We start from the raw sequence: 23929 nt of genomic DNA on the forward strand, positions 1-23929 counted from the left end.
TCCTCTCCTCGGCCCGGTGGGTGTGTCCTCTCCTCGGCCCGGTGGGCGTGTCCTCTCCTCGGCCCGGTGGGCGTGTCCTCTCCTCGGCCCGGTGGGCTTGTCCTCTCCTCGGCCCGGTGGGCTTGTCCTCTCCTCGGCCCGGTGGGCGTGTCCTCTCCTCGGCCCGGTGGGCGTGTCCTCTCCTCGGCCCGGTGGGCGTGTCCTTTCCTCGGCCCGGTGGGCGTGTCCTCTCCTCGGCCCGGTGGGCGTGTCCTCTCCTTGGCCCGGTGGGCGTGTCCTCTCCTCGGCCCGGTGGGCGTGTCCTCTCCTCGGCCCGGTGGGCGTGTCCTCTCCTCGGCCCGGTGGGCTTGTCCTCTCCTCGGCCCGGTGGGCGTGTCCTCTCCTCGGCCCGGTGGGCGTGTCCTCTCCTCGGCCCGGTGGGCGTGTCCTCTCCTCGGCCCGGTGGGCGTGTCCTTTTCTCGGCCCGGTCGGCTTGTCCTCTCCTCGGCCCGGTGGGCGTGTCCTCTCCTCGGCCCGGTGGGCGTGTCCTCTCCTCGGCCCGGTGGGCTTGTCCTCTCCTCGGCCCGGTGGGCTTGTCCTCTCCTCGGCCCGGTGGGCGTGTCCTCTCCTCGGCCCGGTGGGCTTGTCCTCTCCTCGGCCCGGTGGGCGTGTCCTCTCCTCGGCCCGGTGGGCGTGTCCTCTCCTCGGCCCGGTGGGCGTGTCCTCTCCTCGGCCCGGTGGGCGTGTCCTCTCCTCGGCCCGGTGGGCGTGTCCTCTCCTCGGCCCGGTGGGCTTGTCCTCTCCTCGGCCCGGTGGGCGTGTCCTCTCCTCGGCCCGGTGGGCGTGTCCTCTCCTCGGCCCGGTGGGCTTGTCCTCTCCTCGGCCCGGTGGGCTTGTCCTCTCCTCGGCCCGGTGGGCTTGTCCTCTCCTCGGCCCGGTGGGCGTGTCCTCTCCTCGGCCCGGTGGGCTTGTCCTCTCCTCGGCCCGGTGGGCTTGTCCTCTCCTCGGCCCGGTGGGCGTGTCCTCTCCTCGGCCCGGTGGGCGTGTCCTCTCCTCGGCCCGGTGGGCTTGTCCTCTCCTCGGCCCGGTGGGCTTGTCCTCTCCTCGGCCCGGTGGGCGTGTCCTCTCCTCGGCCCGGTGGGCGTGTCCTCTCCTCGGCCCGATCGGCGTTCTTGGAACTGTAACTCAATAGTGAGAGACGGGCGCACGACCAAAATAAATGTTATTCCAAATAAAACAACAACATTTGAACTCTCATACAAACGTACAAAGGCGCGCCCCAGGCTGATGAGAACGATCGCCCTCAAGGAAGGGGGTTCTCCCTCGAAACGCGTCGGCCATCTGACCTGAGGGCGATCGTTCTCATTATTATATGACGATTGTATGTGAGAACGATCATTGTCGCCTTTATTTGGAAGAAGATTTCGGTCGCTGCGCCTCCGTCTCTCGCTATTATTTCTGGTCCTGCAGCTGAATCCCACTGAGGGGAGGCCTGGCTGTGCGCTCCGAGGTCTGGCCAATTAGGAGTGCAACTGATCAAAAAACTCACCGATCACCACCATATATAGTCCCCACTGTAATATCCACATCCCCCCCCCTGTAAAGTCCACATTATCTCCCCACATCTCACCTAGGCCTTTTGCTATGGCCGCAATCCGCGGATCGCGTGGTGGGCCGAGCCAAAACGCGGCGGCTCGTTCGGATCAATGATGATCTGTTTCACCCTATGGCCAATGTAAGAAGGATGCAGGGCAACGTGTCGGTAGGGGTGCAGGGCAGCGTGCAGGGGGTCGGTAAAATGCGGAGCAGGGGTCGTGGGATGCCGTGTAGGTTGTCGGTGGGGGTGCGGGGCAGCGTGCAGGTTGTCTGTGGGGGTGCGGGGCAGCGTGCAGGGGGTCGGTGGGGGTGCGGGGCAGCGTGCAGGGGGTCGTTGGGGGTGCGGGGCAGCGTGCAGGTTGTCGGTGGGGGTGCGGGGCAGCGTGCAGGTTGTCGGTGGGGGTGCGGGGCAGCGTGATAGGTGGGTGTGCAGGGGGTAGGTGGGGGTAGCGTGCAGGGGGTCGGTGAGGGTGCGGGGCAGCATGCAGGGGGTTAGGTGGGTGTGCAGGGGGTAGGTGGGGGTGCGGGGCAGCGTGATAGGTGGGTGTGCAGGGGGTAGGTGGGGGTAGCGTGCAGGGGGTCGGTGAGGGTGCGGGGCAGCATGCAGGGGGTTAGGTGGGTGTGCAGGGGGTAGGTGAGGGTGCGGGGCAGTGTGATAGGTGGGTGTGCAGGGGGTAGGTGGGGGTAGCATGCAGTGGGTCGGTGGGGGTGCCATGCAGTGGGTCGGTGGGGGTGCGGGGCAGCATGCAGTGGGTCGGTAGGGGTGCAGAGCAGCATGCAGGGGGTCGGTAGGGGTGCGGGGCAGCATGCAGGGGGTCGGTGGGGGTGCGGGGCAGCGTGCAGGGGGTCGGTGGGGGTGCGGGGCAGCGTGCAGGGGGTCGGTGGGGGTGCGGGGCAGCGTGCAGGGGGTCGGTAGGGGTGCGGGGCAGCGTGCAGGGGGTCGGTAGGGGTGCAGAGCAGCATGCAGGGGGTCGGTAGGGGTGCGGGGCAGCATGCAGGGGGTCCATAGGGTAGAGAGTTCCAATATGGGGTAAGAAGTTTCTCTAGTCCTGTATAATTCTCGGTATCTGTTCTTATTGTACTGTATATGGAAGGACCGCACAGCACCACTTCTCGGTTTCCCGGTCCTCATCCCTGGCACGGCACGGTACAGGACTCTGATTCCTCCTCCCCACACTTGGCACTCCGCTCCTGCTAAAACATTGGGGTGTTGTGGGAGAAGGGGAGTAACCTGCACAGTAGAGTTGGGGGGGTTCCATGTTGGATGATGGGGGGTGGGAGGAGTACCCTGCATTGTAGAGTGGGGGGTCCATGTTGGATGATGGGAGAAGGGGAGTACCCTGCATTGTAGAGTGGGGGGTCCATGTTGGATGATGGGAGAAGGGGAGTACCCTGCATTGTAGAGTGGGGGGTCCATGTTGGATGATGGGAGAAGGGGAGTACCCTGCATTGTAGAGTGGGGGGGTCATGTTGGATGATGGGGGGGTCCCATGTTGGATGATAAGGGGTGGGAGAAGGGGAGTACCCTGCATTGTAGAGTGGGGGGTCCATGTTGAATAATGGGGGGTGGAAGAAGGGGAGTACCCTGCAGTGTAGAGTGGGGGGGGGGTCTTGTTGGATGATGGGGGGGGGGAGAAGGGGAGTACCCTGCACTGTAGAGTGGGGGGGTCATGTTGGATAATGGGGGGGTCCCATGTTGGATGATGGGGGGGGGGGTGGGAGAAGGGGAGTACCCTGCATTGTAGTGTGGGGGGGTCCATGTTGGATGATGGGGGGGGGGTTGGAGAAGGGGAGTACCCTGCATTGTAGAGTGGGGGGTCCCATGTTGGATGATCGGGGGTGGGAGAAGGGGAGTACCCTGCATTGTAGTGTGGGGGGGTTCATGTTGGATGATGGGGGGTCCCATGTTGGATGATGGGGGGTGGGAGAAGGGGAGTACCCTGCATTGTAGAGTGGGGGGTCCATGTTGGATGATGGGGGGGTCCCATGTTGGATGATGGGAGAAGGGGAGTACCCTGCATTGTAGTGTTGGGGGGTCCATGTTGGATGATGGGGGGGGTCCCATGTTGGATGATGGGGGGGTCCCATGTTGGATGATGGGGGGTGGGAGAAGGGTGGGAGAAGGGGAGTACCCTGCATTGTAGTGTGGGGGGGGTTCCATGTTGGATGATGGGGGGGTCCCATGTTGGATGATGGGGGGGTGGGAGAAGGGGAGTACCCTGCATTGTAGAGTGGGGGGTCCCATGTTGGATGATGGGGGGGTCCCATGTTGGATGATGGGAGAAGGGGAGTACCCTGCATTGTAGTGTTGGGGGGTCCATGTTGGATGATGGGGGGGTCCCATGTTGGATGATGGGGGGGTCCCATGTTGGATGATGGGGGGTGGGAGAAGGGGAGTACCCTGCATTGTAGTGTGGGGGGGTTCATGTTGGATGATGGGGGGGTCCCATGTTGGATGATGGGAGAAGGGGAGTACCCTGCATTGTAGAGTGGGGGGTCCATGTTGGATGATGGGGGGGTCCCATGTTGGATGATGGGAGAAGGGGAGTACCCTGCATTGTAGTGTTGGGGGGTCCATGTTGGATGATGCGGGGGTCCCATGTTGGATGATGGGGGGTGGGAGAAGGGGAGTACCCTGCATTGTAGTGTGGGGGGGGGTCCATGTTGGATGATGGGGGGGTCCCATGTTGGATGATGGGGGGGGTGGGAGAAGGGGAGTACCCTGCATTGTAGAGTGGGGGGTCCCATGTTGGATGATCGGGGGTGGGAGAAGGGGAGTACCCAGCATTGTAGTCTGGGGGGGGGGGTCCATGTTGGATGATGGGGGGGTCCCATGTTGGATGATGGGGGGGGTGGGAGAAGGGGAGTACCCTGCATTGTAGAGTGGGGGGTCCCATGTTGGATGATGGGGGGGGGGTCCCATGTTGGATGATGGGAGAAGGGGAGTACCCTGCATTGTAGTGTTGGGGGGTCCATGTTGGATGATGGGAGAAGGGGAGTACCCTGCATTGTAGTGTTGGGGGGTCCATGTTGGATGATGGGGTTTGGCCCCATTTTTGTCCCGGAGCCAGATGGTGGGATGTGATTGGTCGGATCTCCCCTGACATTTTATCTCTTTGGTAGGTCCCGTCCTGGACATCCCCGCCGAGTCTCTGGAGTCTAAAGAAAGTAAGACACTAAAAGATTACCATACCGATCAGACGATCGTTCTCGTAGATCCCGGAACTCTTGCTTACACGTTTTGATTCTATTTGCAGATGAAGATCCCGAGTCCCAGGAGTCGTTCACACTTCCAGGTAATGACTATAAACCTGGCATGGTTCTCGTGGGCCAATCAGAGTAAAATGTTGAGATCATAAGGTGCACCCTGGCCCCCAACCTACTGTAGTCCTCTGGACTGACCCCGCAATCCAGGAGAATCCATTTACACAAAGGGGCTTCTATCTGCTGAGCTGGTAACGGATGGTAAACTGTCACAGAGAAGACAGCCTGCAGGGTGGTGATCAGTCACTGCAATGACATGATCAACACCAAGGGACCAGACAGAAGAATGAGAACCTTCCTCCAGGAGGGCATAATGCACAGGAGCGGAGGAGGGGCTTGTGTTTCGCAGGGGACAGACACGGTTTCTCCAGAGGGCAGAATGTGCAGGAGAGAGGTTTATGCGACTCAGTTTGTCTGCTGTAGAGAACAGCACAGGGCCTGGACAAGGCTTAAGGCTCTATACCTTATACTATTTAGGATGGCCACGGGTCCAGCATAGGGCCCAGATAAGTTTTCAGGCCCTATTCCTCATCATACTTTGGATGGCCACAGGTCCAGTACAGAACTGAGACAAGGTTTCAGCCCCTATCCTTCCTCATACTTGGTATGACCATGGCTTCAGGTCCTATCCTTCCCCATACTTGGTACGGCCATGGGTCTGGTGCAGAGCTCAAACAAGGTTTCAGCCCCTACCCTTCCTCATACTTAGCATGGCCATGGCTTCAGGTCCTATCCTTCCCCACACTTGGTACAGCCATGGGTCTAGTGCAGAGCCCAAACAAGGTTTCAGCCCCTATCCTTCTCCATACTTGGTACGGCCATGGGTCTGGTGCAGAGCCTAAACAAGGTTTCAGCCCCTATACTTCTCCATACTTGGTACGGCCATGGGTCTGGTGCAGAGCTTAAACAAGGTTTCAGCCCCTATCCTTCCCCATACTTGGTACGGCCATGGGTCTGGTGCAGAGCCTAAACAAGGTTTTAGCCCCTATCCTTCCTCATACTTGGTATGACCATGGCTTCAGGTCCTATCCTTCCCCATACTTGGTACGGCCATGGGTCTGGTGCAGAGCCTAAACAAGGTTTCAGCCCCTATCCTTCCCCATACTTGGTACGGCCATGGGTCTGGTGCAGAGCCCAAACAAGGTTTTAGCCCCTATCCTTCCCCATACTTGGTATGGCCATGGGTCTGGTGCAGAGCCCAAACAAGGTTTCAGCCCCTATCCTTCCTCATACTTGGTATGGTCATGGATCCAGCACAAGGGCCAAATGCGGCTTCAGGTCCTATCCTTCCCCATATTTAGGATGGTCATGGATCCAGCACAGCACTGAGACAACGTCTCATCTCCTATTCTTTCTCATACTAAGGCCCCTTTCACACTGGGGCGGGAGCTGCATTGGCGGTAGAGTGCCGCTAATTTCACTGCGCTATTTGGCTGCTAGTGGTGCGGTTTTACACCCACTAGTGGCCGAGAAAGGGTTAAAAACCACCGCAAAGCGCCTCTGAGGAGTAGCTTTGCCGGCGGTATAGCTGCGGTGTCCCATTGATTTCAGTGGGCAGGAGCAGGGGTATACACACACCGCTCCAAAGATGCAGCTAGCAGGACTTTTTTTTAGACCCCTTTCACACTAGGTCGTTTTGCAGGCGCTATTGTGCTAAACCGACCTAAAACAGCCGCTGCTGTCTCCAGTGTGAAATACCCAAGGGCTCTCACACTGGAGTGGTGCGTTAGCAGGGCGGTTAAAAAAAAGTCCTGTTAGCCGCATCTTTGGAGCGGTGAAGGTGCGCTGTGTATACCCCTCCTCCACCGCTCTGTTCATTAAAAGCAATGGGAAACCGCAGCTATACTGCCGGCAAAGCGCCTCCTCAGAGGTGCTTTGCAGTGTATTTAACCCTTTCTCGGAGCAGCGCTTTACCCCCAATGCTGCTCCCGCCCCTGTGTGAAAGGGGCCTTACCGTCCTGCTAGCGCACCGCTCCAGTGCGAGAGCCCTCTGGGCTTTCATGCTTGAGACACAGCAGCAGCTGTTTTAGGTCGGTTTGCAGGCGCTATTTTTAGCGCAATAGCGCATGAAAAATGACCCCAGTGTGAAAGGGGTCTTAGGATGGCTATGGCGTCAGGTCCTATCCTTCCCCATGGGTCCAGCGCAGGGCCCAGACAAGGCTTCAGGCCCTATTTTTTTCCTCATACTTGGGGTGGCCATGGGTCCAGCGCAGAGCCTAGACAAGGCTTCAGGCCCTATTTTTCCTCATACTGGGGATGGCCATGGGTCAGAGCCCAGACAAGGCTTCAGGCCCTATTTTTTCCCTCATACTGGGGATGGCCGTGGGTCCAGCGCAGGGCCCAGACAAGGCTTCAGGCCCTATTTTTCCTCATACTGGGGATGGCCGTGGGTCCAGCGCAGAGCCCAGAAAAGGCTTCAGGCCCTATTTTTTTTCTCATACTTGGGGTGGCCGTGGGTCCAGCGCAGGGCCCAGACAAGGCTTCAGGCCCTATTTTTCCTCATACTGGGGATGGCCATGGGTCAGAGCCCAGACAAGGCTTCAGGCCCTATTTTTTCCCTCATACTGGGGATGGCCGTGGGCCAAGCGCAGGGCCCAGACAAGGCTTCAGGCCCTATTTTTCCTCATACTTGGGATGGTCATGGGTCCAGCGCAGAGCCCAGACAAGGCTTCAGGCCCTATTTTTCCTCATACTTGGGATGGTCATGGGTCCAGCGCAGAGCCCAAAAATAGGATTTTTATACTCACCGTAAAATCCATTTCTCTGAGTTCATAGACGGACACAGCATTCTTTGACATTAGGGTTATATCCGCTTTCACTAGGAGAGTTTAGGCAGAAAAAAAGCACTTAAAGTGTTAACAAACACAAACCTCAGTGCAGCTCCTCCCAGGGGGCGTGGCCCCCCCGGTATAACCCACACCCTGCTCTAACAGCCTCAGTTCGTAACAAGCAGTACAAACAAAGGAGGGGTGGGTGCTGTGTCCGTCTATGAACTCAGAGAAATGGATTTTACGGTGAGTATAAAAATCCTATTTTCTCTTTCGTTCATAGACAGACACAGCATTCTTTGACATTAGGGACGTCCCAAAGCAGTGTCAAAAAATTCGAGGGGTGGGAAATAACACAGCAAAAAACAGGTTACACCCCAAACAAAACCGGGAGTTGCTCAACGGAGAAACTCCTACCATAAAACGCCGCCTGTAACATCTGCGGCCGAAGGAGGCATCAGAAGATGCACTCACATCCACCTTATAAAACTTTGAAAAAGTGTGGACCGACGACCAGGTCGCTGCCATATACCCCTGTAACACAGAGGCCTGATGCCAGAAAAACCAAGAGGCTCCGATCGCCCTGGTCGAATGCGCCGTAACCCAAAAGGGAGGCGCCAGCCCCTTCAGGGCATAGGCCTGAAGCACAATTCGTCGGATCCATCCCGAAAAAGGGGTGGCTGACGAGACTACCAGGCCCCCTTGTAGGACCAGCCAGCGACGCGAACAGTGAGTCCGACTTTCGGAACGGAATCGTAGCAGATAAGTACACTCGTAGGGCCCGAATCACATCCAGAGGATGTAAAGTGGCCGCCTCCCTGCATTTCGGCCAAGGACATAAGGATGGAAGAACAATGTCATCATCAACGTGAAAAGCCGAAACGACCCCGGGGAGAAAAGACGGCTGCGGTCGCAGCACCACCTCATCCTTATGGATGACCAAGTAGGGAGCCTTGCAAGACAAGGCCGCCAGAACAGACAAACACTCGTCTGATCGAGGTAATTGCTACCAGAAAAAATCACAGTGGAAATGCCCACGCTGAGCCATGGCCACGTGACGACGCAGACCTTCCTGGGCTAGCACCCAGAGTCAAATGCATGAAGGGCAGGTACTCTAGCGCTGAGCTAAACCTGCTCCCCTTTTGTGACAGTCAACAAAAAAATAGAGGTCGACCGATATGGGTTTTTCTCTGGCCGATGCCGATGCCGATATTTAGAAATCGGGGGAGCCGATGGCCGATATATGAGGCCGATTTTTGCGGCCGATATTTTGGGCCGATTTTTGGATTGGGATGCATTGTGGAGGAGGATGGATGGTGCTGGGCGTGGGTGGGAGATGCGTTGTGGAGGGGGAAAGATGGTGCTGGCTGTGCCTGGGGGATGCATTGTGGAGGGGGATGGCTGGATGTTGCTGGCCTTGGAGGGGGGATGCTTTGTGGAGGGGAAGAGATGGATGGTGCTGGCTGTGGATGGAGGGAGGGGGTGGATGGATGCAGCTGGCCGTGGGTGGGGGATGTATTGTGAAGGGGGATGGATGGAGCTGGCCGTGGGTGGGGGATGCATTGTGAAGATGGATGGAGCTGGCCGTGGGTGAGGGATGCATTGTAGAGGGGGGATGGATGGATGCAGCTGGCCGTGGGTGGGGGATGTATTGTGAAGGGGGATAGATGGATGGAGCGAGCTGGCCGTGGGTGGGGGATAAATTGTGAAGGGGGATGGATGGATGCAGCTGGCCGTGGGTGGGGGATGCATTGTGAAGGGGGGTGGATGGATGGAGCTGGCCATGGGTGGGGGATGTATTGTGAAGGGGGATGGATGGATGCAGCTGGCCGTGGGTGGGGGATGCATTGTGAAAGGGGATGGATGGATGGAGCTGGCCGTTGGTGGGGGATGGATGGATGGAGCTGGCCGTGGGTGGGGGATGCATTGTGAAGGGGGATGGATGGATGGAGCGAGCTGGCCGTGGGTGGGGGATGCATTGTGAAAGGGGATGGATGGATGGAGCTGGCCGTTGGTGGGGGATGGATGGATGGAGCTGGCCGTGGGTGGGGGATGCATTGTGAAGGGGGATGGATGGATGGAGCGAGCTGGCCGTGGGTGGGGGATGTATTGTGAAGGGTGATGAATGGAGCTGGCTGTGGGTGGGGGATGTATTGTGAAGGGGGATGGATGGATGGAGCGAGCTGGCCGTGGGTGGGGGATGTATTGTGAAGGGGGATGGATGGATGGAGCTGGCCGTGGGTGGGGGATGTATTGTGAAGGGGGATGGATGGATGGAGCTGGCCGTGGGTGGGGGATGCATTGTGAAGGGGGATGGATGGATGGAGCGAGCTGGCCGTGGGTGGGGGATGTATTGTGAAGGGTGATGGATGGATGGAGCTGGCCGTGGGTGGGGGATGCATTGTGAAGGGGGATGGATGGATGGAGCTGGCCGTGGGTGGGAGATGCTTTGTAGAGGGGGGTGGATGGATGGAGCTGGCCGTGGGTGGGGATGGATAAAATGAGTGTGTATACAGGAGAGGTGTGTGCTCTAACATGTACACACTGTTCCCTCCAGCACTGTCCATTGGATGACACCTGTGAGCTCCCACGTGAGTTGGAGTACAATCACTAGAGAGCCGAGGCACCTATCAGAGATGATAGGAATACTGTACATTACCCCAGTCTCCAGCAGCACGAGAAATGAATCCTTCAGCCACGCTGCTGGTAGCCTGCGCGCCGGCCCCGCCCCCCCCTACCTCGACGGGCTGTAGCAGAAAGCAAACTTGTCACAAGCCCGAGCAGCTGCAGTAGTTGCTTGTCTGCGCGAAGAGATCACAAAAGCTTCCTGCATGCTGGGACGGTGGCGGGATTACTTAACATGGGCTCTAGGCTACGGCTGCCGTAGCCTAGAGCCCATGTTAAGTAATCCCGCCACCGTCCCAGCATGCAGGAAGCTTTTGTGATCTCTTTGCGCAGACAAGCAACTACTGCAGCTGCTCGGGCTTGTGACAAGTTTGCTTTCTGCTACAGCCCGTCGAGGTAGGGGGGGGGAGGGGCCGGCGCGCAGGCTACCAGCAGCGTGGCTGAAGGATTCATTTCTCGTGGAGCGGGGTTTAGCGCGGCAGCCGAAAATCGGCCGATTTTTTTACAATAATCGGCCGATGCCGATTTCTTAAAAACTGCCAAATATCGGCCGATATATCGGCCGACCGATATATCGGTCGACCTCTACAAAAAAACCTCCCGAATGTCCACAAAGGGAGCATCCAGAAGAACCGAAAGGACTAAATTCAAGTCCCATGGGGGTAGTGGAGGGGCCACATGCCAGACCCCCAGACCAGACGTACGCACCAAGGAGTGCGACGCTAAGGCTCATCGAAAGTAACAGCCAGAGCAGAAAACTGACTCCTAACCGTACTTAAGGCGAGAGCCTGATCCACTCCCTGCTGTAAAAAACAGCAGAATCCTGGACACCACGTATGTCCGAGGGTGCCACTTCATCTCCTTACACACAGAGATGCAGGCCCGCCACGTATGATGTAAAACCTACGTGAGGTAGACTTCCGTGCAGGCAGCACGGTAGAGACCACTAAGCCCAATAGGCCTCGGGCCCACAGCCCCAGGCTCTCAACAGCCACGCCGCTAAGCCAGTGGCTGTAAAAAACAGGGTGGATGATCGGACCCTGTAACAGAAGATCAACCCCCAGGGGAAGACGCTAGGGGGTGTCTGCCATCAGACGCACCAGGTCCGCGTACCATGAGCGACGCGGCCAATCTGGGGCAATCAGGATTGATAGAATTCCCTCGGCTTCCACTCTGCGCAGCAGTCGAGGAAGAAGCTACCGAGGAGGGAAGGTTTAAAGTAGGCGACAGTGACCCCAAGGAGCCACCAACGCGCCTGACGCGTCTGCCCATGGGTCCCTTGACCTGGCCAAAAAACATGGCACCTTCCGGTTGAGGCGGGACGCTAGAAGGTCCACGCATGGAGTGCCCCACTTTCGGCACAGACACTGAAAACCCCTACGGGTGGAGAGACCACTCTCCTTGGTCTAGCGCAGTCCGACTCAGGAGTCGGCCCGCCAATTCCATACTCCCGGAATGTACACGGCCGATAGAGCTGGAACGGACCTTTCGGCCCACCGAAGGATGTGCGCGACCCTCGTCGCTGCAACAGAACTCCGTGTGCTTCCCAGATGGTCGACGTACGCCACAGCGTTGTCGGACAGGGTCCTGAATGGTCAGCCCTGTAGATCCAGGGACCACCAGGTAAGGCAAAGCCTGATCCAGGACACCGATTGGTAGGTGGGACTCCACCTGAGTCCAGCGCCACAGGGCTGACTGGGTGCCCCAAAAAAAAAAAAAACCCTCCCCAACCGGAGAAGCTGGCATCCGTCGCGACCATTGTCCAGTGACATGGCAGAAATGCCTTTCCAGCCCGAAGCACCGGAAAAGTCAGCCACCACACCAGGGACCAGGTGACTCAACTGAACCTGGTAATCCAGGGATGACGGAAGCTTGTCCCCACGAGACAGCAGTTCCCTCTGTAGCACCCTGGCGTGGAATTTGGCATACGGAACCGCCTCGACAGAGGCCATCGTCAGACCCAGAACCCTCATGCAGAATCGCAGAGATGACCACTACTAGGTCGACAACTGCTGCCCAGCAGATTGCAGAGTCTGAATTCTTTCCGTTAGGAGAAAATTTTTTCGCCCCGGCGGAATCCAGGACTAGTCCCAGGAATTCCAGTCCCTGAGACGGGACCAACACTGACTTCTGGACAAAACAGAAGTCAGCCAAACTCTTGGAGAGTCTGACACGTGACAGACATGGCTCCACTAATTCAGAGCTTGAGGAAGCTCGTAGGAGAATGTCGTACAGACATCCCACAATAACAAACCCCCGCTGCCACAGCCGGGCCAGTGTCGGAACGAGCACCTCGGTGAAAACCTGTGGTGTCGACACCAAGCCGAGCGGGAGGGCCACAATGAAAAATGGTCCCCCCTGACCGCAAAGTCCAGAAACTCTGGTGCTTTGAGCATATGGGAACATGCAGGTACGCGTTCACGGCATCCAAAGACGCCAGAAAAACCTCATCCTTAAAGTTTGCACTTTTACAAAAAAACAAACAAAGGCCTGAGGCCCAGGATTGGACGGACCCCGTCCTCCTTTGGGGACCCCAAAAACAGATTGGCGAAAAACCACGGAGCCTGTTCCACGAGGGAACTGGCACAATCACTGCCCTGACCAAAAGATCCTGGACAGCCCCTGACAGAGCCAACCGGCGAGCCAGAGGATGGAGGGAAAAAACCTGTTTGGTAGACAAGAGAGAAATCCTGTCTCACACTCAGAGGAAACTACCTCGCAACCCCAACAGTCAGAGAGGAGAGACCTCCACCGAGCCGCGAATTCGCTGAGCCAGCCCCCCACCCGAGATGCGAGCGGAGGCAAACCTCCAAGCGGAAGCAGGCTTGCTGGGCTTGCGGCACCCGGGGCGCCTGTGTCCTCAGTGGACGTCCTAGCCCCCTGAAAATGTTTTCCTGCCGCACTTGGCGGGCGAAAACCAAAAAACGCATGGGGAACAGTAAATGAGGGCCCTCGCCTACAGTGAGGCACCTACCCTTTTTTAGATTGCGGGAGCAGAGTGCTCACACCGCCCGTGGCATCCTTTATGATGACAATCAGAGACACCCCTGCGTACACCCCCACAGGGCAATACCACCAGGGACTACTGAAAAGACCGTCCGCAGACCAACCCCCAGCCATACAAGGCAGGGCAGAAAACATGGCGCAGGCGGATGCCCTGGAGAGCAAGGGGAGCATATCCGGGGTCGACACACAGACAAATATCTGACCTAGTACCAACTGGTCGGTCAGGACCACGCAGGTCATAGAAGCATTCTGCGCCTCCAGCTCCCCGTCCGGGAAACGTCTGCGACACCAGAGTCCCGGCCAAAACCGGACTCACCACCGCGCCCCCCCCCCCCCGCTGTGAATATGGAGCGACCACATTCACAGCACCCCTATCAGCGGGGTCCCCAAAAGCGGGAGCCCCTTCCCCAGGTAATGTGGCAGCCTTGTTTCAAAAACAAGCTACCCAGCTGAACACAGGGGGCGGGGGGGGAGAGAGAGAGAGACACCCTGATACAGGAATCCTCCCCAAAAAAAGAGGGGACAGACAGCAAAGCATTTTGTACCCTGCGACTGATCCCAATCCTTGCACAACATATTCCAGACATGGAACACAAGGAAAAAACACATATTGCGGTGCGGGGCGGCACGGAACCCAAAAGGGACTGACACCACTGATGCCACCTCCGAAACCACCATAGCTAACCATGGTAACCCGCACCGCAGTGTTAAGAGCCCCAACAACAGCACCATCAAGTGCTGACCCTGAAACAGGGCCATCCTCACAGTCCGTGTGGACTTCAGCCAGCAGCTACTGACAAAAAAACAAAAACCAGACGCCTCAGCGAGGCCTGATTCCCTGTCAGAAAAAATACCCAGAGAGAGGCAGAGGGGGGAACAAGTGCAATTCCCACATCCCTCCAACACTCCCATCCTGACCCAAAACGCCTCAGGGACTGCCAGCACAGCATCCCTGGAGGCCGCAGGAACAGGGACACTAAGGGTTAACATCCCCTAGTACTGGCAGGCTCCACAGGACATCCCCCCAGCCGCCACAGAGAACAGGGAAACCCCCCCCCCGGAGGACTCACCGTCCGACCAGACCGCCGCTGCCGAGAGCCAAAAACGCTGCCTGTGCCGCGCCATCCAAAAGGAAAATGTGCAGAGCCGTACGCGCCGTCATCCTAGGCACAAGAGCTGTATCAAGATGGCCGCCGATATGTCTGCGGGCTCCGAGAAAATGGCCGCCGCAATTACAACTGCGCCATAAAACACCGCCGTCAGCGGCAAAATGGCGCCCGAAAATGGCGTTTTTTTCAAAAAAACACACAGCAAAGCCCCAGTGACACACGCAGTACACAGGCCCACAGGACCCCCTCCGCACATATGGCAGCCCAGAAAAACACAGCACCCACAGCAGTAGCAGCCCCCAGGTCAGACTGAGCCCCCCAAGCGGGGCCCCTACCTCACGGCCGTCACCCAGAAACTGGGAAGGAGGGAGAGGAAAAAAGGGAGAGAGGAAAGCCGGGCAAACCCTCAGTCGACCTCCCCAGGGGAAAATTCCGGCCAGACCACTTACCTGAGCAAGAGGCCACTACTTACCCGTCCTGCGACCACCGGCTGGAGGTATCCCAGACAGATCCAACGTCCGCTAAACGGCATGGCTGTCGGCCAGACACACTGTGACAAGGCCATAGAGACCGGTCATATGTGTGCCCTAGAACCGAAGTTCCCCGGCCGCCCCTGGAGCAATGGGGCCTGTCGTGGACGTCCCAAAGCTGAGCTAAGGGCCGGCACACGCTCGAAGGCCGAACCTGGGGGGACTACAAGGGCCGAGGACCCAGCCTGTCACCCAGTCGGCTGTTGATAGAAGAATCACAGGATTCCAAAAATGCAGGAACAAAATAATAAAAAGCGAGAAAATCGCAAGAAAAAAATCTCCAGAGTACAGGAACTCCAGAGTGCCTGACTCTCCTGACGTTAGGCAGGAAAAAACTGAGGCTGTTAGAGCAGGGTGTGGGTTATACCGGGGGGGGGCCACGCCCCCTGGGAGGAGCTGCACTGAGGTTTGTGTTTGTTAACACTTTAAGTGCTTTTTTTCTGCCTAAACTCTCCTAGTGAAAGCGGATATAACCCTAATGTCAAAGAATGCTGTGTCCGTCTATGAACGAAAGAGAAAAAAGGCTTCAGGCCCTATTTTTCCTCATACTGGGGATGGCCGTGGGTCCAGTGCAGAGCCCAGACAAGGGTTCAGGCCCTATTTTTCCCTCATACTGGGGATGGCCGTGGGTCCAGTGCAGAGCCCAGACAAGGCTTCAGACCCTATTTTTCCTCATACTGGGGACGGCCATGGGTCCAGCGCAGAGCCCAGACAAGGGTTTAGGCCCTATTTTTCCTCATACTGGGGATGGCCGTGGGTCCAGTGCAGAGCCCAGACAAGGCTTCAGACCCTATTTTCCTCATACTTGGGATGGTCATGGGTCCAGCGAAGAGCCCAGACAAGGCTTCAGGCCCTATTTTTCCTCATACTTGGGATGGTCATGGGTCCAGCGCAGAGCCCAGACAAGGGTTCAGGCCCTATTTTTCCTCATACTGGGGATGGCCATGGGTCCAGCACAGAGCCCAGACAAGGCTTCAGGGCAGAAGGAATTTTCGACAGGTTAAAAAACTTATCAGCCATTTTTGAATTGAGTCTTTTGTATTGTAAGTCTTCTCATAAAGAACATTGGGTAGAACACATGGGGTCAAATCCTGGGTCTGCTAATGGAAAAACGTACATATTACTAAATAATACGCCATGAACGACCAATGGTTATATTGTACTCAGCACAGTGGGGTTTTTTTTCATGGAGTACGGAATGGTTGGAATCCCAGCCAGGTTTTTTTTTTCTTCTACCTTTGGAAGGATTCGCTTCCTTTCCTAGAACCACAAGAGGAGGTGAAGGGATCTCTCTCTCCAAAGTTAGGGGCCCCCATTGGAAGGTAACTTTTGTAAAATGTGTGATTTTCTGATCAGCTTTTGGCCGGTTGCAATGGTTAGATGGAGGGGGGGGAGACGACTCACCAGCAGGGACACCTGACAGGAGTTCCTTCCCTGCGCCACCATACACTAAAAGTCTTGGCTTTGGGTACCTCTCTTTGTTGGAAGCATTTCTATGTTATGGAATATATATTATTCTTCTGCCCGCTGGTCCTTAATGACCGCCAGGACCTCTGCAGCCCAGCGGCAGAGACGGTGATGCCGTATTGGACCAGATGTGGGTGGGGGAAGATTCTTTGTCATTCTTTATGGAATAATAATTTATTTCATCTCTTTCAGCTGGAAAGTGAGCATTCACCATCGTGCCCATTGACCTCCCAACCCTTACCCCCTTCCTTTCCCCAACACGTGTGCCTCATATTCCCCTTTTCTCAACCCCCATTCCATCCTGCGCCAGATGTGTTTGAGCCTCCAGGAGCCACAGCTGGAATTCTAGGACTCCCCAGGACGGAGGATGATTCCCAGCAGACCATTCAGTGATATCATCGCCTTCATCCAACCAATAAAGCATGCAGGATATACACCCTCCCCCAACCTGCAGGAAATATCAATTCTGGAGCCAAAAAAACAACTCGGGAACTGTAATGGGTGTCTATGCCAACCCGGGGGGGTGGCAGAGATCAGCCATTATGTAAAATGGGGGGGGTCTATGCCAACCCAGTGGGGCCGAGATCATCTAATACATAGAATGGGGGGTCTATGCCAACCCAGGGGGGCTGAGATCAGCCAATATGTAGAATGGGGGGGTTTATGCCAACCCAGGGGGGCTGAGATCAGACAATATGTAGAATGGGGGGGTCTATGCCAACCCAGGAGGGCTGAGATCATCTAATACATAGAATGGGGGGTCTATGCCAACCCAGGGGGGGCTGAGATCAGCCAATATGTAGAATGGGGGGGTCTATGCCAACCCAGTGGGGCCGAGAGATCATCTAATACATAGAATGGGGGGTCTATGCCAACCCGGGGGGGCCGAGATCAGCCAATATGTAGAATAGGGGGGTTTATGCCAACCCAGGAGGGCTGAGATCAGCCAATATGTAGAATGGGGGGGTCTATGCCAACCCAGGAGGGCTGAGATCAGCCAATATGTAGAATGGGAGGGTCTATGCCAACCCAGTGGGGCCGAGATCATCTAATACGGGGATATGCAATTAGCGGACCTCCAGCTGTTGCAGAACTACAATTCCCATGAGGCATAGCAAGACTCTGACAGCCACAAGCATGACACCAGAGTCAGAAGCATGATGGGACTTGTAGTTTTGCAACAGCTGGAGGTCCGCTAATTGCATATCCCTGATAGAATGGGGGGTTTATGCCAACCCAGGGGGGCTATCAGCCATTATGCAGAATGGGGGGGTCTATGCCAACCCAGTGGGGCAGAGCTCATCTAATACATAGAATGGGCGGTCTATGCTAACTCAGGGGGGGCGAGATCAGCCAATATGTAGGATGGGAGGTCTTTGCCGACCCAGGGCGCCCAGAGATCGGCCAATATGTAGAATGAGGGCTGTCTATGTCAACCCAGTCTGGTCAAGATCATCCAATACGTAGGATGGGGGGGGGGGGGGGATCAGCCAAATGTAGAATGAGGGGTTGGCACAGGACTAATAATAGAACGCAGGGGTCAATCATATTAATGGTGAAGACATTTCACAGCATATCAATACCACTTCCTCAGCTCTGATGAGTGCCAGGAACATACCCCAGAATGTATACCCCACCATACAAGGAACATACCCCAGAATGTATACCCCACCATACAAGGAACATACCCCAGAATGTATACCCCACCATACAAGGAACATACCCCAGAATGTATACCCCACCATACAAGGAACATACCCCAGAATGTATACCCCACCATACAAGGAACATACCCCAGAATGTATACCCCACCATACAAGGAACATGCCCCAGAATGTATACCCCACCATACAAGGAACATACCCCAGAATGTATACCCCACCATACAAGGAACATACATATATTTATATACTGAAGGAGACCACCGGCTACGATATGTAAAGGACATTGTGATATTCCGCAACACGTCTGGGCGGAGCGGAGACCTTTAGCTAGCATGGTGGCAAGGAAGTGTCGCCACCTTGTGGAGAAATTAGAAGTGTTGATCCCCATGTTCCTCTTTGTGCTCCCAGGAATCAATCACAATTTAGGGCGGAGTCCCCCGGCTTCCTGGAGGAGATGATGATCATTCGCCTGAATGTGACGTATTCTGTAGATCAATAATCTGTTAATTGTAATAAATGTTTCAGCAAGTTTATTCCTCGAGTCCTCCGATTTACTAAAACAAAATGTCTGACCTGGCAGCTGGAGGAGGGGGGGTGCGACTCCCACCTTATAAAGAGTGGCGTAATCCCCCTTCACCGGGGTAACCTTCCCCACCACCACCCTCCGCATACAAGGTAAATCCATTCTTTCTCCTCATCCAGGGTAACCCCCGCTGCCCCCCATCCTCCTCATACAGGGTAACCCCCACTGCCCCCCATCCTCCTCATACAGGGTAATCCCCCCAACCGCTTCCTCATACAAGGTAAATCCATTCTTCCTCCTCATCCAGGGTAACCCCCGCTGCCCCCCATCCTCCTCATACAGAGTAATCCCCCCAACCGCTTCCTCATACAAGGTAAATCCATTCTTCCTCCTCATCCAGGGTAACACCCGCTGCCCCCCATCCTCCTCATACAGGGTAAATCTATTCTTCCTTTCTTCTCATCCAGGGTAACACCCCCCCCCCCTCATACAAAGTCCTTCCTTGTCCAGGATAACCCCCCCCCCCCAAACCACCTCCTCCTCATCCAGGATAACCCAACCCACCCCCAAAACCTCCTCATCCTGGATAAGCTGCCCATCAAACCATCTCCTCCTCATCCAGGATAACCCCCCCCCCTCCCAAAACCTCCTCCTCATCCAGGATAAGCAGCCCATCAAACCTACTCCTACAGGATGACCCCCCCAAACCCCCTCCACATCCAGAATGACCCCCCCCCCAAAAAAAAACCCTCCTCATCCAGGATAAGCAGCCCATCAAACCTACTCCTCATCCAGGATAACTCCCCACCCCCAAAACCCCTATTCATCCAGGATGACCCCCTCCCCCAAACCTCCTCCTCATCCAGGATAAGCAGCCCATCAAACCTACTCCTACAGGATGACCCCTCCACATCCAGAATGACCCCCCCCCCCAAAAAAAACCCTCCTCATCCAGGATAAGCAGCCCATCAAACCTCCTTCTCTTCATCCAGGATAACACCCCACCCCCAAAACCCCTATTCATCCAGGATGACCCCCTCCCCCAAACCTCTTCCTCATCCAGGATAAGCAGCCCATCAAACCTACTCCTACAGGATGACCCCCCCAAACCCCCTCCACATCCAGAATGACCCCCCCCCCAAAAAAAACCCTCCTCATCCAGGATAAGCTGCCCATCAAACCTCCTCCTCATCCAGGATAACTCCCCACCCCCCAAAACCCCTATTCATCCAGGATGACCCCCTCCCCCAAACCTCCTCCTCATCCAGGATAAGCAGCCCATCAAACCTACTCCTCCAGGATGACCCCCCAAACCTCCTACACATCCAGAATGACCCCCCCCCCCCCCCAAAAAAAACCCTCCTCATCCAGGATAAGCAGCCCATCAAACCTCCTTCTCTTCATCCAGGATAACTCCCCACCCCCAAAACCCCTATTCATCCAGGATGACCCCCTCCCCCAAACCTCCTCCTCATCCAGGATAAGCAGCCCATCAAACCTACTCCTACAGGATGACCCCCCCAAACCCCCTCCACATCCAGAATGACCCCCCCCCCAAAAAAACCCTCCTCATCCAGGATAAGCAGCCCATCAAACCTACTCCTCATCCAGGATGACCCCCCCAAACCGTCTCCTCTTCATCCAGGATGACCCCCCCAAACCGTCTCCTCTTCATCCAGGATGACCCCCCCAAACCGTCTCCTCTTCATCCAGGATGACCCCCCCAAACCGTCTCCTCTTCATCCAGGATGATCCCCCCAAGCCGCCTCCTCCTCCCAGGATGACCCCCCACCCCTCTGAACCTCTTTCTCAAAGTGTAATCTCACCCCCCTCCTCCTCATACAAAGTTCTTCCTTGCTTATCCAGGATAACCCCCCCCCCCCTCATCCAGGATAAGCAGCCCATCAAACCTCAACCTCCTCCTCCATGATGACCCCCCCCCCCCATCCTTCAAAACCTCCTTCTCCTCAAAGTGTAATCTCCTCATACAAAGTCCTTTTTCTTCATCGTCCAGGATAACTCCCCCTCCCAAACCACCCCCGTCTTCCATGCTACCCCCCCCTCCCAAACCACCCCCGTCTTCCATGCTACCCCCCCCCTCCCAAGCCACCCCCCTCTTCCAGGCTATCCCCCCCCTCCCAAACCACCCCCGTCTTCCAGGCTACCCCCCCTCCCAAACCACCCCCGTCTTCCAGGCTACCCCCCCTCCCAAACCACCCCTCCTCATCCAGGATACCCCCCCCCCCCAATCAAACCTCCTTCGCCAAAGGGTAACATCACCCCTCCCTCTCACACAGGGTAACCCCCCCCCCCATGTCAGTGAGCAGTGCGGACACATGGAGTTTGTACACAATGTATATTTATACACAGAAGATTATTCATAAAAATCCAAAATACAACTCACTATAAACAGGTCAGAGTGTAATATACAAATATATCTCCGAGCCAAGCTGAACCCCGCCCCCACCCACCGACTGCCAATCACAGCCTTCCGCCGCCATCTGCTGTACGTACATCTCAACTGCACCCCCTGGCGTCGAGTGCATTGTGTGCGAAGGCTAGACCCACGTCGTGCCGGGTCCCGGACCACAGAGAAGCATCCATCGCTGCTGTGCACACTAAAGTGCTTAGACCTGTGTGGACCCTGCAGAACTATCCCCACCCCCATCCTCCGTGTCCAATTCTCCCCCCCCCCCCAATAATGGCTGCCATTGTATTGCTCTACACAACACAGATATGTGATCGCCTTAATATCATTCTCAGGGGTCACAATAGTGGGGTCCCGGCCCTCCTGGGTCTTTAGTGGGGTCCCAGCTCTTTCAGGGTCACACTGTTAGGAAGGCCGGGACCCCACTAGGTCTTTAGTAGGGTCCCAGCTCTTTCAGGGTCACACTGTTAGTGGGGTCCCGGCCCTCCTAGGTCTTTAGTGGGGTCCCAGCTCTTTCAGGGTCACACTGTTAGTAGGGTCCCAGCTCTTTCAGGGTCACACTGTTAGTGGGGTCCTGGCCCTCCTAGGTCTTTAGTAGGGTTCCAGCTCTTTCAGGGTCACACTGTTAGTGGGGTCCTGGCCCTCCCAGATCTTAAGTTGTCATATACAATCATAGTAGTGGGATCCCGATTCTTACAGGTTTTTAGGGGTCACACTGTTAGTGGGGTCCCAGCCCTTCCAGGAATTCCTATGTTGGCCGGGGGCAGCCGTTTAAGGTCTTTGGGGGGGGGTCACATACTCATGCTGGGTCCTGTTCCTTCCAAACTTTCAGGGGTCACATACGCTCATGATAGGGGATCCCAGCCCTTCCTAGGGACCTGCAGGGGGTCACATACACTTGGTAGTGGGGTCCTGTCCCTTCCAACCCTTTGGGGATCAGATACACTACTTGCTAGTGAGGTTCGAGCCCACCCAGACACCAAATCTTCTCCCAGTCTCTGCGCTAGTGCTGTGTAGGGTCACACACACGTTAGTGGGATCCGGGCCCTCCCAGGTCTTCAGGGGTCACATACCCCCAGGTTAGTGGGGTCCAGGCCTTCAGGGGGTCACATACCCCCAGGTGAGTGGGGTCCGGGCCCTCCCAGGGTCACATACCCCCAGGTTATTGAAGTCCGGGCCTTCCCAGGTCTTTAGGAGCCACATACCCCTGGGCCCTCCCAGGTCTTGCATACCCCCAGGTTAGTGGGGTCCGGGCCCTCCCAGGGTCACATATCCCCAGGTTAGTGGGGTCCGGGCCCTCCCAGGTCTTTAGGAGCAACATACACCCAGGTTAGTGGGGTCCGGGCCCTCCCAGGTCTTGCATATCCCCAGGTTAGTTGGGTCTGGGCCCTCACAGGTCTTCAGGGGTCACATACCCCCCATGGTAGCTGGGTCCGGGCCATTCAAGGCCTTCATGGATCACATACCCCCACATTAGTGGGGTCCAGGCCCTCCTGGGTCTTTAGGGGTCCCATACCCCCAGGTCAGTGGGGGGCCAGGCCCTCCTAGGTCTTTAGGGGTCACATACCCCCAGCTCAGTGGGGTCCGGGCCCTCCAAGTCCCGGTGCAGTGTAACTCGTGTCTTATAGCATAAAGTGACAGTGGTATCAGGCAATGTAGACAGAATGTGTGACCATGGCAACGATCAGATGACGGGTAGACGATGACATCAGACAGTATTTAGTGCGAAGCCGCAATGCCACCTCTTCGTGATTGGAGAGCGGGGGTGAGGAGGATTCCTTGTAACCTCGGAGTCTCGGGGAGCCGGTCTGCTCTGTCCTCATAGACCCCGATCCTCCAGCGGTACACCCAGCACACAGGGGCAGCGCCACGCACACACAACCAGGTCATGGCAGCGGCGATGCGACGCCTCAACACAGCAGAGAAGGAAAGCCGCAATATCAGAATCCATTGTCCCGGGAGAGAGAAGCAGTCACTATACCATCCTGCAGGGGGCGCCGTCCCTCAGACCCCCGACCCCCCGGACTTGTTCTGAGAGCCCCAGGACAGGAGGGAGAGGGTGGGGTCCTCCTCATCCTCCAACTCCAAAAGAATGGGAAGATCCGAGCCGGCCGAGTTCATCAGGATAACCGGCTGCCCCGTGTAATGTACGATCTGCTTTCCTGGGGGAGGGGAGGGGAGACAGACCGTCAGATCTCACCGTATAGAAGACGCAGCGGTTCTGGCTCATTATACACACATCACATCTCCACTCTCCACCCCCCCCACACCCAACTCTGCCACCCCCAACGCTGCCACTCTCCACCCCCCAACGCTGCCACTCTCCACCCCCAACGCTGCCACTCTCCACCCCCAACGCTGCCACTCTCCACCCCCCCTTATAGAAGACGCAGCGGTTCTGGCTCATTATACACACACATCACATCCAAGCTGCTGCCACTCCCCCCCGCCCAACGCTGCCACTCCCCCCCAACGCTGCCACTCCCCCCCCCCCCCCCAACGCTGCCACTCTCCCCCCCCCCCCCCCCCCCAACGCTGCCACTCTCCACCCCCCCTTATAGAAGACGCGCCGGTTCTGGCTCATTATACACACATCACATACAAGCTGCTGCCACTCCCCCCGCCCAAAGCTGCCACTCCCCCAACGCTGCCACTCTCCACCCCCCAACGCTGCCACTCCCCACCCCCCAACGCTGCCACTCCCCACCCCCCCCCCCCCCCCAACGCTGCCACTCTCCACCCCCCCCTTATAGAAGACGCACCAGTTCTGGCTCATTATACACACATCACATCCAAGCTGCTGCCACTCCCCCCCGCCCAAAGCTGCCACTCCCCCCAACGCTGCCACTCACCACCCCCCCAACGCTGCCACTCTCCCCCCCCCCCCCCCCTTATAGAAGACGCACCAGTTCTGGCTCATTATACACACATCACATCCAAGCTGCTGCCACTCCCCCCCGCCCAAAGCTG

General features: G+C 56.7%; 1 protein-coding gene across 2 annotated transcripts in view; it reads right to left on the bottom strand.

Annotated features, from left to right (window-relative positions):
- Positions 1 to 22496: 22496 nt before the first annotated feature.
- HSF1 (heat shock transcription factor 1) overlaps positions 22497 to 23929 on the bottom strand; it is a 44278-nt gene continuing 42845 nt past the window's right edge. For both annotated transcript variants that reach the window (XM_040334353.1, XM_040334352.1), the window contains one exon: positions 22497 to 23121. In XM_040334353.1, the coding sequence (XP_040190287.1) occupies positions 22964 to 23121 (158 nt within the window). In that variant the 3' untranslated portion in view covers positions 22497 to 22963. The remainder of the gene's footprint in view (positions 23122 to 23929) is intronic.

The sequence above is a fragment of the Rana temporaria genome (genome assembly GCF_905171775.1).
Source record: "Rana temporaria chromosome 5 unlocalized genomic scaffold, aRanTem1.1 chr5z, whole genome shotgun sequence".
Lineage (NCBI taxonomy): Eukaryota > Metazoa > Chordata > Amphibia > Anura > Ranidae > Rana > Rana temporaria.